Source organism: Epinephelus fuscoguttatus, linkage group LG19 (genome assembly GCF_011397635.1).
Source record: "Epinephelus fuscoguttatus linkage group LG19, E.fuscoguttatus.final_Chr_v1".
NCBI classification, from domain to species: Eukaryota; Metazoa; Chordata; class Actinopteri; order Perciformes; family Serranidae; genus Epinephelus; species Epinephelus fuscoguttatus.
The window spans coordinates 9,311,510-9,324,278 of NC_064770.1; the positions used below are offsets into that span (position 1 = coordinate 9,311,510).

Genomic DNA, 12,769 nt, shown 5'->3' on the forward strand with positions numbered 1-12,769 from the left:
CATGTTTTATACTGATGTAAAGTCTACATGAAACTAATTGAAATAGAAAAACTACACTACCCAGCAGGTCCGGGAAGAAACAATCGAAATGCATTATGGGTAAACAGGAAGTAAACACGAACACGTTGAGCATGGCTCATTCAGAGCAGAACCAAACTTCGGACAGAAACAGAGTTAATAAGACGGATATTTTACGGGACTTTCAAGTATCGTTTTTCGCAATGAGTCGTCTGGTTACATTTCCCTGGACTGTGAGTATGACCGGCTGCTGGAGGGTTTATTTTTTCTGTTTACATGCATCGTGTGGAGCAAATGTCACGACAACCTCCATTCAAATATGTGTATATTCGTGATTTGCTCAGCTGTAAACATACTCATTGTAAAAATATAAGTGAAATTATTTCACAGATCAGCGGACTCTGCTGCATACACAATAATGAATGATCTCAACCATCAGTTCAGAAGACCCCAGATTGACTTTAAAGTTTTATGGCTTGAATGTGCATGTAAAGAGGTCGAATTCAGTTTTAAATAATCTTGATAAATATTTAAATTTGGAAAATTATAAATATATGTAAATACCTGCCAAATTCATTACCAGTCTCCATTAATGTTCTGTGAAATAGTAAAGAGATTAGATGAATGTATGCAAAGGAGCCATGAAATATTTGTGATTGGCACATCTGCACCAGGTCTTGTGGCCTGCTGAAAAGGGATTCTGACATTAAAATTATTTTATTCTAAGATTAAAGGTCAAATGCTGATAATAAAGGGTGGGATTCTGAGAGACAATACAAATAGGCCTAGTGAGATTTAATCTGTAATTCTAAGAAAATGGGACATTTTTGAGTTCAAAAACTAATCTTAAGACTAATGTATCAGCAAATGCTTCTCATTAAATACTTTAAACTACTTCAGAATTCTAATTGATCATTTATGCTTTTCAGTTTTTAGAAAAAGATCTTGAAAGCAACAAATCATCAGACCTGATTTCTGACATCCTAAAACAGGTAAGTCAGCCTGCAAACAAACCTGTCACGATCTTAGAATCGTTAAGCAATTATCAATAAAATACACAGTAATGCATCTTTTGTGTTTTTCACAGACATGTCTTCACTCTTTGTGCCGGAAATTTCCACCATCAGTCAGATACAGGAAGCTGTTCCTCTCTGAGATCATCAGACGGGTTGGTGGACTGTCATTGTGTCTCTGAACAACTTTCATATACATTTTTGGCAAACATTACTTCCTAATAATTTCCCAATAATGGCTTTATAGTTTCCAGGAAATAACACAGTATTTTATTAATTATAGGAAAAATAAGCCCAGAGACTTATTTCAGTTAGTTTAGTTTAGTTTAGTTTAAAAGCTGTTGTGATTTCCAGAATAACTTCCTTAATAGAACGCAAGCGAATTCATCATTCACTCATTTAGGGCTACAGCTTACATTCATGTTCAGGTAATCTTCTAATTATGTTCTTAATTAATCACTCGGTTATTTTTTTTCTGTTAAATGTATAAAACTAAAACTCTTCAAATGTGCATATGGCAAATTATTCCTTTAAGTTTTGCTTATGTGCTAATGACAGCATGTTGGCATGCAAGTAAGCATTGATCATAAAGTACAGCTGAGGCTAATGGAGATTCAGTCCAGAAAGGAGACATCTCACTTCCTGTAACTGTGTCGCGTGGGTTTTGCCAGTGCCCTGTCCTTTTAGGAGACTAGCAGTAGGTCCTGGCAGATCATTAGAATATTACCTTTGCTTGAGACCTGTCCCTGTCTGTGCAACAAACTCCCACAAGATCTGGCAAACACTGACATGATTTTGTACTTGATTGATTTCAGATATTAGCAGATAAAAATTAAGAGCAAACATTAAAACTGGCACTGTATGAAGTGTTGTATTTAATCTGTTGTCAGTATCCACACAATGTTCACAACCCTTTTAAATGAGGTGGGGGAATGCGGGGCAGTAGGAAGTGTAGTGTACAACTTCATAATACTGGCACTACTAATGCATCATGTTTTGTTAAAGAGCATTTTTGTTTAGTTGACAATATTTTAAAGGTGTCCGGCCTTTAACTGAAGTGTGGGACAATTAGAAACTTTGACCTGCAGATGGCACTGGATGAAAAGTCTGTAAATGACCAGAGTTGGTAGGATTCATCCTCAGAGAACCATGAATGTCTGTACAAAATTGCATAACCATCAGGGAGCTGCTGAGATATTTCACTCTGGACTGAAGTGTTGGGTGGACATCACACCAGTAACACAGCAACAAATTTGGTGACCAAAGTAACAGTTCTCTTGTGTCGTCTCTCCTCAGCAGGAGGCTGCAGGCTGTGATCCTCTGGACGAGCTGTACGACGCGCTGGCTGAAGTGGTGGGAGCCGAAGATACGACTGAATGTTACAAAAACTACTTACTGGTACCAGACCTGCTGCAAACATCACTCACTGGATTACAGCCAGGCTTCTCATAGTGCAGAGGACTGTCTTATTTGTTGTGGCTTTCTGAAAATAATCACAAAGATGTATTTCCTCAGAGGATGATTTTTAAAGCTATAAAGCTGTTCTGATCTTAAATGAGTGTCAACAGCCCTGGACATCACCTGCTCAGTTCTGGACGGGGATCTAAAATGTCATAGAGACAATTTGAAAATAAAAAAAAAAAAAGTGGTTGTACGCTGTCCCTTCTGACATTAACATATCTGTGTTGGGTTTTGTCCTGCAGCCCAGTGGAGATGCTGTCAGCCTGCTGGAAAATGTAGCTCTGATCTCAGAGGGGACCACTGGCCTGGTGACCTGGGAGGCTGCTCTCTACCTGGCAGAGTGGGCTCTGGATCACCAGCAGGCCTTCACTGGCAGGTATCCAGACCCTAAAACCACCACGAGAAGGAATTTAGCTACAAAAGAAAAAAATAATATTCAATGAAAAAGGCCTGAGCCCTCCATGATTCAAATTTCTACTTTTTATTACTGCATCCTTTAACTCTTTATAAATCTGTTCCCTTTCCTTCCTTCTCTTCCGGTCTGTAGGACAGTCCTGGAGCTGGGCAGCGGTGTGGGGTTGACGGGCATCACCATCTGTCGCTCCTGCAGTCCAAACAGATACATCTTCAGTGACTGTCACCACAAAGTCCTGCAGAAGCTGAGAGACAACGTCCAGCTGAATGGTCTGACTGAGCAGACGTCTCCTACAGTCGCTGTGGAGGAGATGGACTGGACGACAGTGACAGAGGAACAGATCGAACAGATCGGGGCTGACACCGTCATTGCTGCAGGTCAGAGTTCAGTCTTATCAGTTTGAGCAGCTCTAAATGATCAATGTCAGAGATTTGTTTGAAAAAAACTCAGACTGAACCAAAGCAGTTACGTTTTGAGTGGTGACGCCTTTCATCAAATAATTGCAGCTCCTGTGATTTGGACATTTCACTAGGCCATATTGTGATTTTGATAATATTTCAATTAATTGTGCAGCCCTACTGACAAGACCTCTTCTCAGAAGTGTTTGTCTGCAGCCCTCCCATTCTCCTGTTCATTTGTTTTTTTAACATATATACAACTGTGGTATTCCATAAAGTGGAGTTTGGTGACCTCAGTAAACTCTACAGGGAACATACAGTCAGCCTCTTACCTCAACTGTGTGAACAATGACTAGATGCAACTAGATGCAGATGTTTCTTCCTTGTGCTGCAGATGTGGTGTATGACCCTGACGTTGTAGAAAGTCTAGTGAAGCTGCTGTCCAAGATCTTGAGGTGTTCGTCTCTTGATGTCCCCCCTGAGGTCCTCATCTGCTCCACCATCAGAAACCAGGAGACGTACAGCGGCTTGAAGCAGCAGCTCGGTAAGAGAGGTTTCGTTCTTACAGATGTCTTGAGTTTAACCGCACGAAGATCTGTCTTAAAATCCCTCTCCATACTGCTCTTACACAAGTCTTAAGACTAATGTGAAGCCAAAGATATTAGCTAAACAAATTGCCTGTCTTAATGGATTAGGCTGTTATATTATTTACACTTATTGATACCCTTTCCTGTTAACTGACTGAGTTTGTTCTGTTTTGACAGAAAAAGCAGGAATCAGCCATCATGTGATCACAGAAGCCGTCAGCCACGTGTTCCCTTACAACCGAGGCTCTGCTATAGAAATGATCAAACTGTACAGGTGACACAACTGTAGCACAGTAAAGATTTTATTTACAAATGTACATTGTATCAAAGAGTCCTTTATACATTCAAGTGCTCTGAAGTAGAAAAAAAAAAAACACTGGAATGAAAAGTTTTTGGATTCAGATCTAATCCTCTACCTCCATGTAACGAGACATCAAAACAAAAGATTCACCTACTGTCTTTCATCCCAAATATTCTAACATGACTTCTCTGCCATTTTCCCCGTCAAGTCATTTTCTGTTGGTTTGTCACACACTCCTAACGTGATAATAATGCTTCACCTCAAACGTTAGATGCATTATAGTCTAAAAATATTGGTATTGGTCAGTAAAAGTCCCTCTCTGGTCTTAACCTGGGGTTTATCAGGGAGCAGTGAGCAGAGGCAGGACGTTCTGGTCCCAGTTGTCGTCCCAGCTCTGCCCTCTGCTGGTGCGGAGGTTCCTCCTGAACACTCCCAGTCTGCCCTCTGAACTGGGAAACTCTGACAGGAGAGACTGAAAACACACAAATGCAAATAATAACCATTTAAAAGAAGTTTAAAGAGTGAAGACAGGGAGACAGTAGATCTCTGAAAGGTCCTAAATGATCTAAATAGAATTTATTAACAACACTAACGTCCTTTAAAAACAAGAGCTATAGTATTTTATACCTCTACCGCTGTAGCTCTGAAATGATTAAAAATACAGGTATACGTGATGTCAATATGGTTGTCTTTAATAAAAACAAATTTTGAGGTTGATGCAGAACAAAAACCGTAAACTGGTGCAGCGAAGAACAGTCATTTTCTCTTGTTTATATTTGTAGTAAAATGGCATATTCAATAAATAAAGGTTGTCATAAAACATACTAACTCAGCATCATTTCAATACTGACTTTGCACAATTGCTATTTTTTTTCTTGTTTCTATTTATATAATGTGCAAAAAAAGTTTTTAAAAAGCATCAATGCCTAAAATGTAGTGATGAACATACACTGTGTTGTGATGCTCTGATAAACTAAATAGGGGTCACAATCAGGAGTATAGCATTTTGTGTTCAGAAGGATTGTAACAAACCTGAAAGAATGAAATTGAAAAATACTATAACAAGTGTGAAATGCAGAACTGCAGATCCACTCTGATCAGTATAAATCCTGTCTGAATTACCCTGTCAGGTGTTTAAGAGTAACTTAACACCCCCTTAAAATCTCATTTTTGCTGACATTGTCTTTTAATGACTTACCTTGCTGCAGTGATTTACAGGTGAACTCGAGGACACAGCGACATCACTGAGGGATGTGGTTAAAGGTGGAACAGAGCTCACTACTGAGTTGAAAGGGGCTTGAATCCCTTAACCAGACAGGTCAGTGAAATACTACTTTTCAGCCTGGTGTTAAGTTACACCACACTATGTCTGTGTTGAAAGCTATGAATCAAATAGTCAGGCACTGAATCTTTTAGCTAAAACATTTTGAATGCCCTTTTATCGTACCTTAAACAATAATTTAAGTAGTTTTCAAACTGGACCCATTTTCCAATGTGCATTTTGTGCCCTCTCACTCAGTACTGGGTTGATTTTGAAAACTGTTGTTCCCATTATTCAATCAGACACAAAAACATGGGAAAACAGGATTCAGGTTTTCACGCACAGCACATATTTATGTGTCTGTATTTTGGGTACATGCAGGCATTCCTCTCACCTTGAGCTGCTGTGCGAGCTCCTGAGAGTCTCTGAATATCAGTCCGTTCTCCTCGTGCTTCACCAGCTCGTGTAAACTGAGGAAAATAAGAGACCGTCACGTTAGCTTCAATACAAACACACATGCAAGTTTTTTTTGTTAAATCAGATTTTCAAATATATGTTTGCTCCAAGAGTCTCCAGGGATTTTTAATGTCAACACTGATCCATAATCAAACATAGAACACTTGAATAATTTTTCTAAACCTTTCAGTTTATTTCTGAGTTATTTTGATTCAGATCATTTATAATCTACTAAGAATGCAGCAATGTGAATGTTGATAAACAAGTGCAACAAATGGACCCTCCCTAATGAAAAACAGTTAAGACCAAAAGACTAAAAGCTCTGTAGGTGTCCCTGACGAGCTGCTGTACTGATCATATCTCACAATACCCTTTATTTTATGAGTGATAATTGTAATCTGCTACTGCAAACCAACTACCCCACTGGGGACCGATTAAGTTATTGATTAAAAAGGCTGTGTGTAAAATGTAAATCAGACAGCCTGGGTGGAGCTCACCAGTTAAAGTGGATAGCACAGACGGGTAGGCAGCAGCCGAACATGTCCACCACCTTCATGGGGAGATCCAGACCGCTGGATGACTTGTGGAGACAAACACCCAGATCTGCTGAACCTGACAACACAAACATATGACATATTGTACTGTCTTCTTTCCATTCTGAGCCAGCTGTGTGAATGTGAATGTGTTTAAGACGTTTAGTCTTAAAGCTCCTCCAGCTTTAAGGTACAGGTTGATTTAGCTCATTTTCTTTGTAATTATTTGTGGTATTTTACATATGTAATCATGTTTAGCTGATCTGCTGTAAATAGCTGATTGAGAATATATGTGAGAAAGGGAAATTACTTATTGAATCAGGAGGTTAAACACAGTCTGACCTTCACTGTGACACATTGAACACCATAATAGTGTTAAGCCTTTTTCAGACATGTACTGCGCAACACAGCTGGCTTCATCTATCTGTGAAAGTAATGCCTTCTTTCAGTCAGATATACACCCAGCTGTCTCTTATGTTACAGCCAAAAGCAGACATGACAGGACCACGTGTAGAAATACATATTGTGTGCACACACCACAGTGATATAAAAGAAGAAGACTTGTTTCTATTCACTTTCAGGCTGCTGCACAGACACATTTTAAAACTTATTTTGATGTTGGATGCTCTTGCTTCTCCCTAATGAGCTCCCTAAGGCTGCAACTAACATTCTTCTATAATATAGATTAATAATGCTGATTGTTTTCTCAGTTAATCAATGAATTATTTGTCCATAGCAGGTCAGAAAATTGTTGAAAATTCACATCACAGGGCTTAAAGTGTCACATTCAAGTGTCTTTTTTTTAAGTATGAAGCAGAGATTGTGGTATAGGATGAAAGTCTGTTATTCTTATCATGATTGTGCTTGTATGAGCTTTTTATTTTCTCAACTGTTACATGTCGCAAGCACAATAAATATTTGTATATAATAATTTAAGACAAAAACATTAAAACTGACTCATTTGTGGTGTTTAATGGTTTATTTATGTATGACTTTATTACTTTATTTGTGTATGAGAGATGATTGTTGAGTGGTAAATTTATCATGCAGCTCTTAATCTCTGGGCTGCTTTAGACTTTATGTTAGTCTGAAAACATTCAGCTCAGACCTGAGTCACAATTAAACTTGTACAGAAATATCTGACCTTGTCAGATTGCTGTGTCTTGGTCGCTTATTCAAACATGAGCCCAACATTAAATTGCCTTCAAATTCATGTGAAGAGGTGCAGCTCTGAGAGGAGCTTAACACAAGCACACACAGTAAATATGATACGTAATGTTCATTATTCTTACCTAATAAGACTGGATAATCTTCTGCCTCCAGCCAGGGAGTGCAGATCTTCACATGATCTAAATGCAGAGATTCAATCAGCTTCTTGTAATGTTCCTTCTGAGGACCTTTACCTGCACACACACAAACACACACTCACTTGAGTGAAACCTCTTCTGAAATGAGACATTAGGATGAACAGTGAGGCAGCAGAGGGTTACCTGTGATCACACAGACTAACGGTGGTAATGAAGCTCCTCCTTTAATGAAACCTTCGTACTCTGTTGAGAACAATCAGGTGAGAAGTAATGAAACACCAAGTATCATATTTTATTCCCTGTGTTTAACAGCAGCAGTTTAAAACCTCTCGTACCTTCAAGAGCCTTCAGTAGGACGGAGAAGTCTTCATCCTCTGTGGGGAGAAGGGACATTTATTTAATTAGAAACATACAGACTAGGGATGCAGGATTTTGGATTTTTTGCCAATATCCGATATGCCAAGATATATATAACCGATGGATATAGATATTATTGCCCATCCTTAATACAGACTATTTTGGATTTTAAAATGTCTGATTTTAGAACGCTGAAATGAAACAGTGTCCGACTTAGTGTTTGAAGTTGGATGTAAAAACATTTCTACAAACAAAACCATCACAACAATTAGCAAGCTGGTGAGTAACTTGCTCATCTAAATAAACATCTTGTGATGATGTTCTACAAGTAACTATGTTGTTTTTTGCTTGTGCGAGGCAACAGACCATTAAAACAGGAACTACAATAATGATCGTCTCAAAATAAAGTCACATTAGAAATCCCCACAGCCCAAGGTAATCTATTTCAATAACTTGTTTTGTTTGCTGACAGTCCAAAACCCCAAAATGTTCAGTTTGTAGGTGAAAAAACCCCCCATCAAATCCTGAACATTTGAGAAGCTGAAAATTGACCAAAACAATTAACTGATTATCAAAGTAGTCGCTGAATCATTTTTTGATGATGGACTAACTGACTGTTTGTTGCAGCTCTGTTAAAGCACACAGCACAGCCTCACTTTTTTATTTGTCACCCTCATTTGCAAACTTTGATCCCTTCCCTTTGTTTGCACTGCTGGATGCAATACCCGTTTTCCCATAATGCCTTGCAAATCGATTCACTAATGCCCCATACAAAATAAACGGGTGAAATCTGCTTTGTGCCTTGTTGTGCTGCATTTGCTTGTTCTTCACTGTAAGAACAGAATTCCCTCCTCTTTTATTCCCTTTTTTTTTTTTTTTTTAAAAAGCCCTTAATGAGCCTCACTGCTGCTGTCTTTCCTTTAATTTAGAACTGCAAAAAAACCCATCTAAGTCAGAGGTTTCCAGTCACTAAATGTTCATCCAGACCTGTGAGAATTAGTAGTATGATTTATTCCTATCTTCAGTTAAAAATAATCTCATAATATATAAGGAAAAATAAATACTAAACTGAAAATGTTGATCACAATAATAAATTTGTTAGTTCATCTAAATGAAAATGCATCTTCATGTGTATGTTTATTCAATAAGTCATCTTAACATGTTCTCCTCTCACCTGTCCAGCTGGTGCTGCTGAGCAGCAGCGCTGGTCGCTCCGCTCTCAAGGTCACCGCATCACCAGTGTGGTCACAAACTGTGAAAACCGTTCTGTCCACATCCTCAGACCTGGGAAAAAACACAACAGCTCAGTCAAGGCTGTGTGTGTACTTCAGGGTAAACCAGTGTAGTACAGCAGCTAACTGACAGTCTGACTTTTACCTTAAATGTACAAAAGTGTCTTATAGTGTATACATGTTCCTGTCTCTGAAAACTTTGGGATCTAGACTAAAGTTTGAGATTAAGCTCTGTGGCTTTAAACTATACATTTGTTTGTAGTGATGGACCCACAGAAGTTCAGCAGAGTTGAAGATACACACAGAGAGAAAACAGATCTGAAATGCTCCTGCGGTGTTTCTCACCCTTTGCTCTGGAACTGAGGATAAGTGTTGGCCAGTCTCATGAAGAGCTCGTGCTGCAGCCTCAGTGGAGTCTCTCTGAAGATGGAAGCTGGTCTGTCGTACAGAGTCTTCGCCCTGCAAACAGTTAAAACGGTCTCTTTTCACTTTCCTTAATGTCAAATGGGCTGAGAGGTAGAACAAGTTTTTATCTTAAAGCTCATGTTTAGGTCCAAAGCAACTCCTATGCTGTTGAGACTCAAAGAATAGTTAAATTGTCCTTATGGGGAATGTTTACTAAGCATGGCTTGACTTATCATCAGAAATCTAGCATGACCACAATTTTTCTATTTAGTTTTGAACATAAAAAAGGGCCGAAAATCCAAAATAAATATCCTGTGTACTTCAACTTTCATACTGTTCAGGTGTAAGGAACATTACAGCCTCTCTACACGCTGCTAGCGAGGCTTCAGATCTTTATTTTCTTAAAGATAACACAACAAGTGCAAAACAAATCATACTTGATGCCCCAGTTTTTCTGTAAGTCATCTTTCATTGCGTTGGTAACACACAGGTTGTGAGTAGCCAGAGGGCCGAAGAAGTGTTCATACCTGGAAGAAGACAGGGACAAAAAATAATTTCTAAATCACACCACATTCTGAGTATTTTGTGACATTTAGGGACACTTTAGAAACCCAGAATTTATACTACATTTCAAATTCAAGAATGTTTTTCTTGTAGACTAAGCACTAGAAACCCCAAATTTATCTAAAAAAAAAAGTTGGTTAGGCAGAAACTATCATTCACGATGTGGAAAATTGCTTTGGGCTTCACCACAATCAACATGAATTACATGAGAATAGTAAAAAAACAGTAAAAACATTAAGAGAGCTTGCTAATGTGTAACTCATATAGATATTTAATAGCATTGTTGGAGGGAGCCTGAGTTCTAAGACTTTCATTGACAATAACCGCTTATCTATAGTTGTTGTGTGTATGACAATAAATAACTTGGAAGCATCTGTAGTCACCAGCGCTTAATTTTAATTATTAGTCTAAATCTAAAAGGTTCAGTAAACTGCCGTCACCAGCCTCACACAGTACTCACCACTTTGCCAGTCGGACCACCGGATGTGTCTGGCCATGGCTAAGGGCCATAATGGTGTAGCCGTAGTTGTGCCAGTCGATGATGAATCTGCTGCCACGCAGGACGCACACGAGCCAAGCCACTGCAATGCCAGGTAAGCCCGGGGGATTCTGGGATACAAATGCAATCAATAACATCAGTCTGAGGAGCAGGACAGAAAAGGTGTTACATTCAGTTTATAAAATTAATAAAACTAATTACAGAAGAAGTTACTCATAGGTTATATGCACCTATAAGATATGCAGTAAATAAGACAACATTTAATAGAAATAAAATGGCAACACTAGTGTGACCCTTCAATTACTAACAGTTTGGACAAAAAAAAACATGAATCAGCATTTCTGTAAATGTGCCAGCTGGTAAATAGTCAAATGCATACCATCCATTGATGGATACAAACTGTACATCACAGTTTTCCAGTACCTGCATTAGAATATGAGACTGAGTCTCCATGTTCAGCAGCACATAAAGAAGCTGGAGACACTGAAGGATCACCTTTGTTACATATGTCAGGATTTTTGGTCCAACTGAAAAAGGCAAGACAGCATTTTGTGTTAATAACATCATTACTTTTCTGGGCTTTTTCATCACACGTGGAAAAAATTATAAACAGACAGAGTAATAACATCATGGTTCCAGTTACCTCGAACACTTCTGACTTCTGTTATAGGTGCTATGCTTATTTTCTCCTCTCTCAGCACATCTTGATGAGGTTTAGTATCTAAAATGAGATTATTTCAAAGAATAAAATTCGTCACTGTGGAGTTTTCATTTGATCATCTCTTATTATGTTTGCACTGCTCAACTCAACTCAATACTTGATTCTAACGTCTGCGTTGTCCTAATTATACTTGCTTTCATTTACATTTTCAGTGCAGGACTTTCACTTGTAGCAGAATATTTCTTACAGTTTTATTTGAGTAGAAGATCTGAGTACTTCCTCCACCACTGTTGGATACTCAGTGTATTCAGTATTCCAATGTTTAGTAGTTTTTTACTTCTTTCGTTGCTGTGACATAGTAATCAATTAAGTTTACTAATTAACATCATCACGTGAAGTTTTTGTGAGACACTCTGATATAGGGAAACATATGAGTGTATGAGTGACAGTATGAGATTTCACTCTTACCTAGAAACCCAACAAAAGTAACAAAATATCCGTGTTTGCTGAGTGACAAGGCGTGATACTGCATCCGAGGGCTGCGACCCATATCCCCCAACACCAGCACACACACCCGCCGGTCAGTCCCGCCGTCCCGCCGCCGCAACCACAGCGACACCAGTGCAGTAATAACAACCAGAGACACAACCGGCCACGTTAAACCTGAACCTGAGGCGTAGAGCGCAAATAAAAGCGCCACAATTAACGTTAAAACAGTCAGGGAAGCCATGCAGCTGCTGCACGTCGCCATGTTTGTTTGTGACTTGTGATGACGCGGCTCAGTGAAGGAGGAGGAGCTAAATATTTAAAGTGACCGCAGCAGCATGCGTTCAGGTACACAAAAGGAAAAAGTACGGTCCTCATACATCTTTTTTGCATATCTATCTATCTATATCTATATCTATCTATCTATCTATCTATCTATCTATCTATCTATCTATATATACAAACAAAATACACAAATAAAATACAACCTCCAACATTGTTGGAGGTTGTATTTTGTTCTTTGTTGTATATATTGTATATATTTTGCTTATATTGTAGCCTGTTGTAACGATATGTGTAGTATATGACAAATAAAGCTAGAAACTTTAAAAATTGACTGTCACTTATTTATTTTGGAATTTGCCATCTGTCTATTATTTCCATAATTCATATAAAGCTCTTTGTCTTCAATTGGGGGAAACAACTTTTTTTTTTATTTTATTTAGTTAATGACAGCAGGAATTATAAGGACAAATTCTACCAAACAGATCCTTTTATTTTTGTGGTGACATTTTATATTGCTAAATGTAACTAAC

General features: G+C 38.5%; 2 protein-coding genes across 3 annotated transcripts; one reads left to right on the forward strand and one right to left on the reverse strand.

Moving 5' to 3' along the window:
* The first annotated feature begins 110 nt into the window (after positions 1-110).
* Positions 111-5,796, forward strand: eef2kmt (eukaryotic elongation factor 2 lysine methyltransferase). 2 transcript variants are annotated; one of them, XM_049561494.1, is made up of 9 exons: positions 111-251; positions 948-1,010; positions 1,106-1,186; positions 2,328-2,429; positions 2,735-2,868; positions 3,040-3,284; positions 3,700-3,849; positions 4,070-4,166; positions 5,402-5,796. In XM_049561494.1, exons 1-9 carry the CDS (start codon positions 132-134, stop codon positions 5,439-5,441), a joined length of 1,032 nt encoding a protein of 343 aa, XP_049417451.1. In that variant the 5' UTR covers positions 111-131; the 3' UTR covers positions 5,442-5,796. The 2 variants fall into 2 exon arrangements, with proteins under 2 accessions (XP_049417451.1, XP_049417452.1); XM_049561495.1 differs by having other exon boundaries at positions 2,331-2,429.
* alg1 (ALG1 chitobiosyldiphosphodolichol beta-mannosyltransferase) lies at positions 4,173-12,239 on the reverse strand. The gene is made up of 13 exons (XM_049561490.1): positions 11,937-12,239; positions 11,451-11,528; positions 11,231-11,334; positions 10,769-10,917; positions 10,182-10,271; positions 9,685-9,798; positions 9,282-9,391; positions 8,086-8,124; positions 7,934-7,993; positions 7,736-7,846; positions 6,408-6,522; positions 5,849-5,924; positions 4,173-4,665 (listed from the first exon to the last, which is right to left on the reverse strand). The coding sequence occupies exons 1-13, from the start codon at positions 12,217-12,219 to the stop codon at positions 4,534-4,536; spliced, it is 1,461 nt and encodes a 486-aa protein (XP_049417447.1). The 5' UTR covers positions 12,220-12,239; the 3' UTR covers positions 4,173-4,533.
* Between the last annotated feature and the right edge of the window lie 530 nt (positions 12,240-12,769).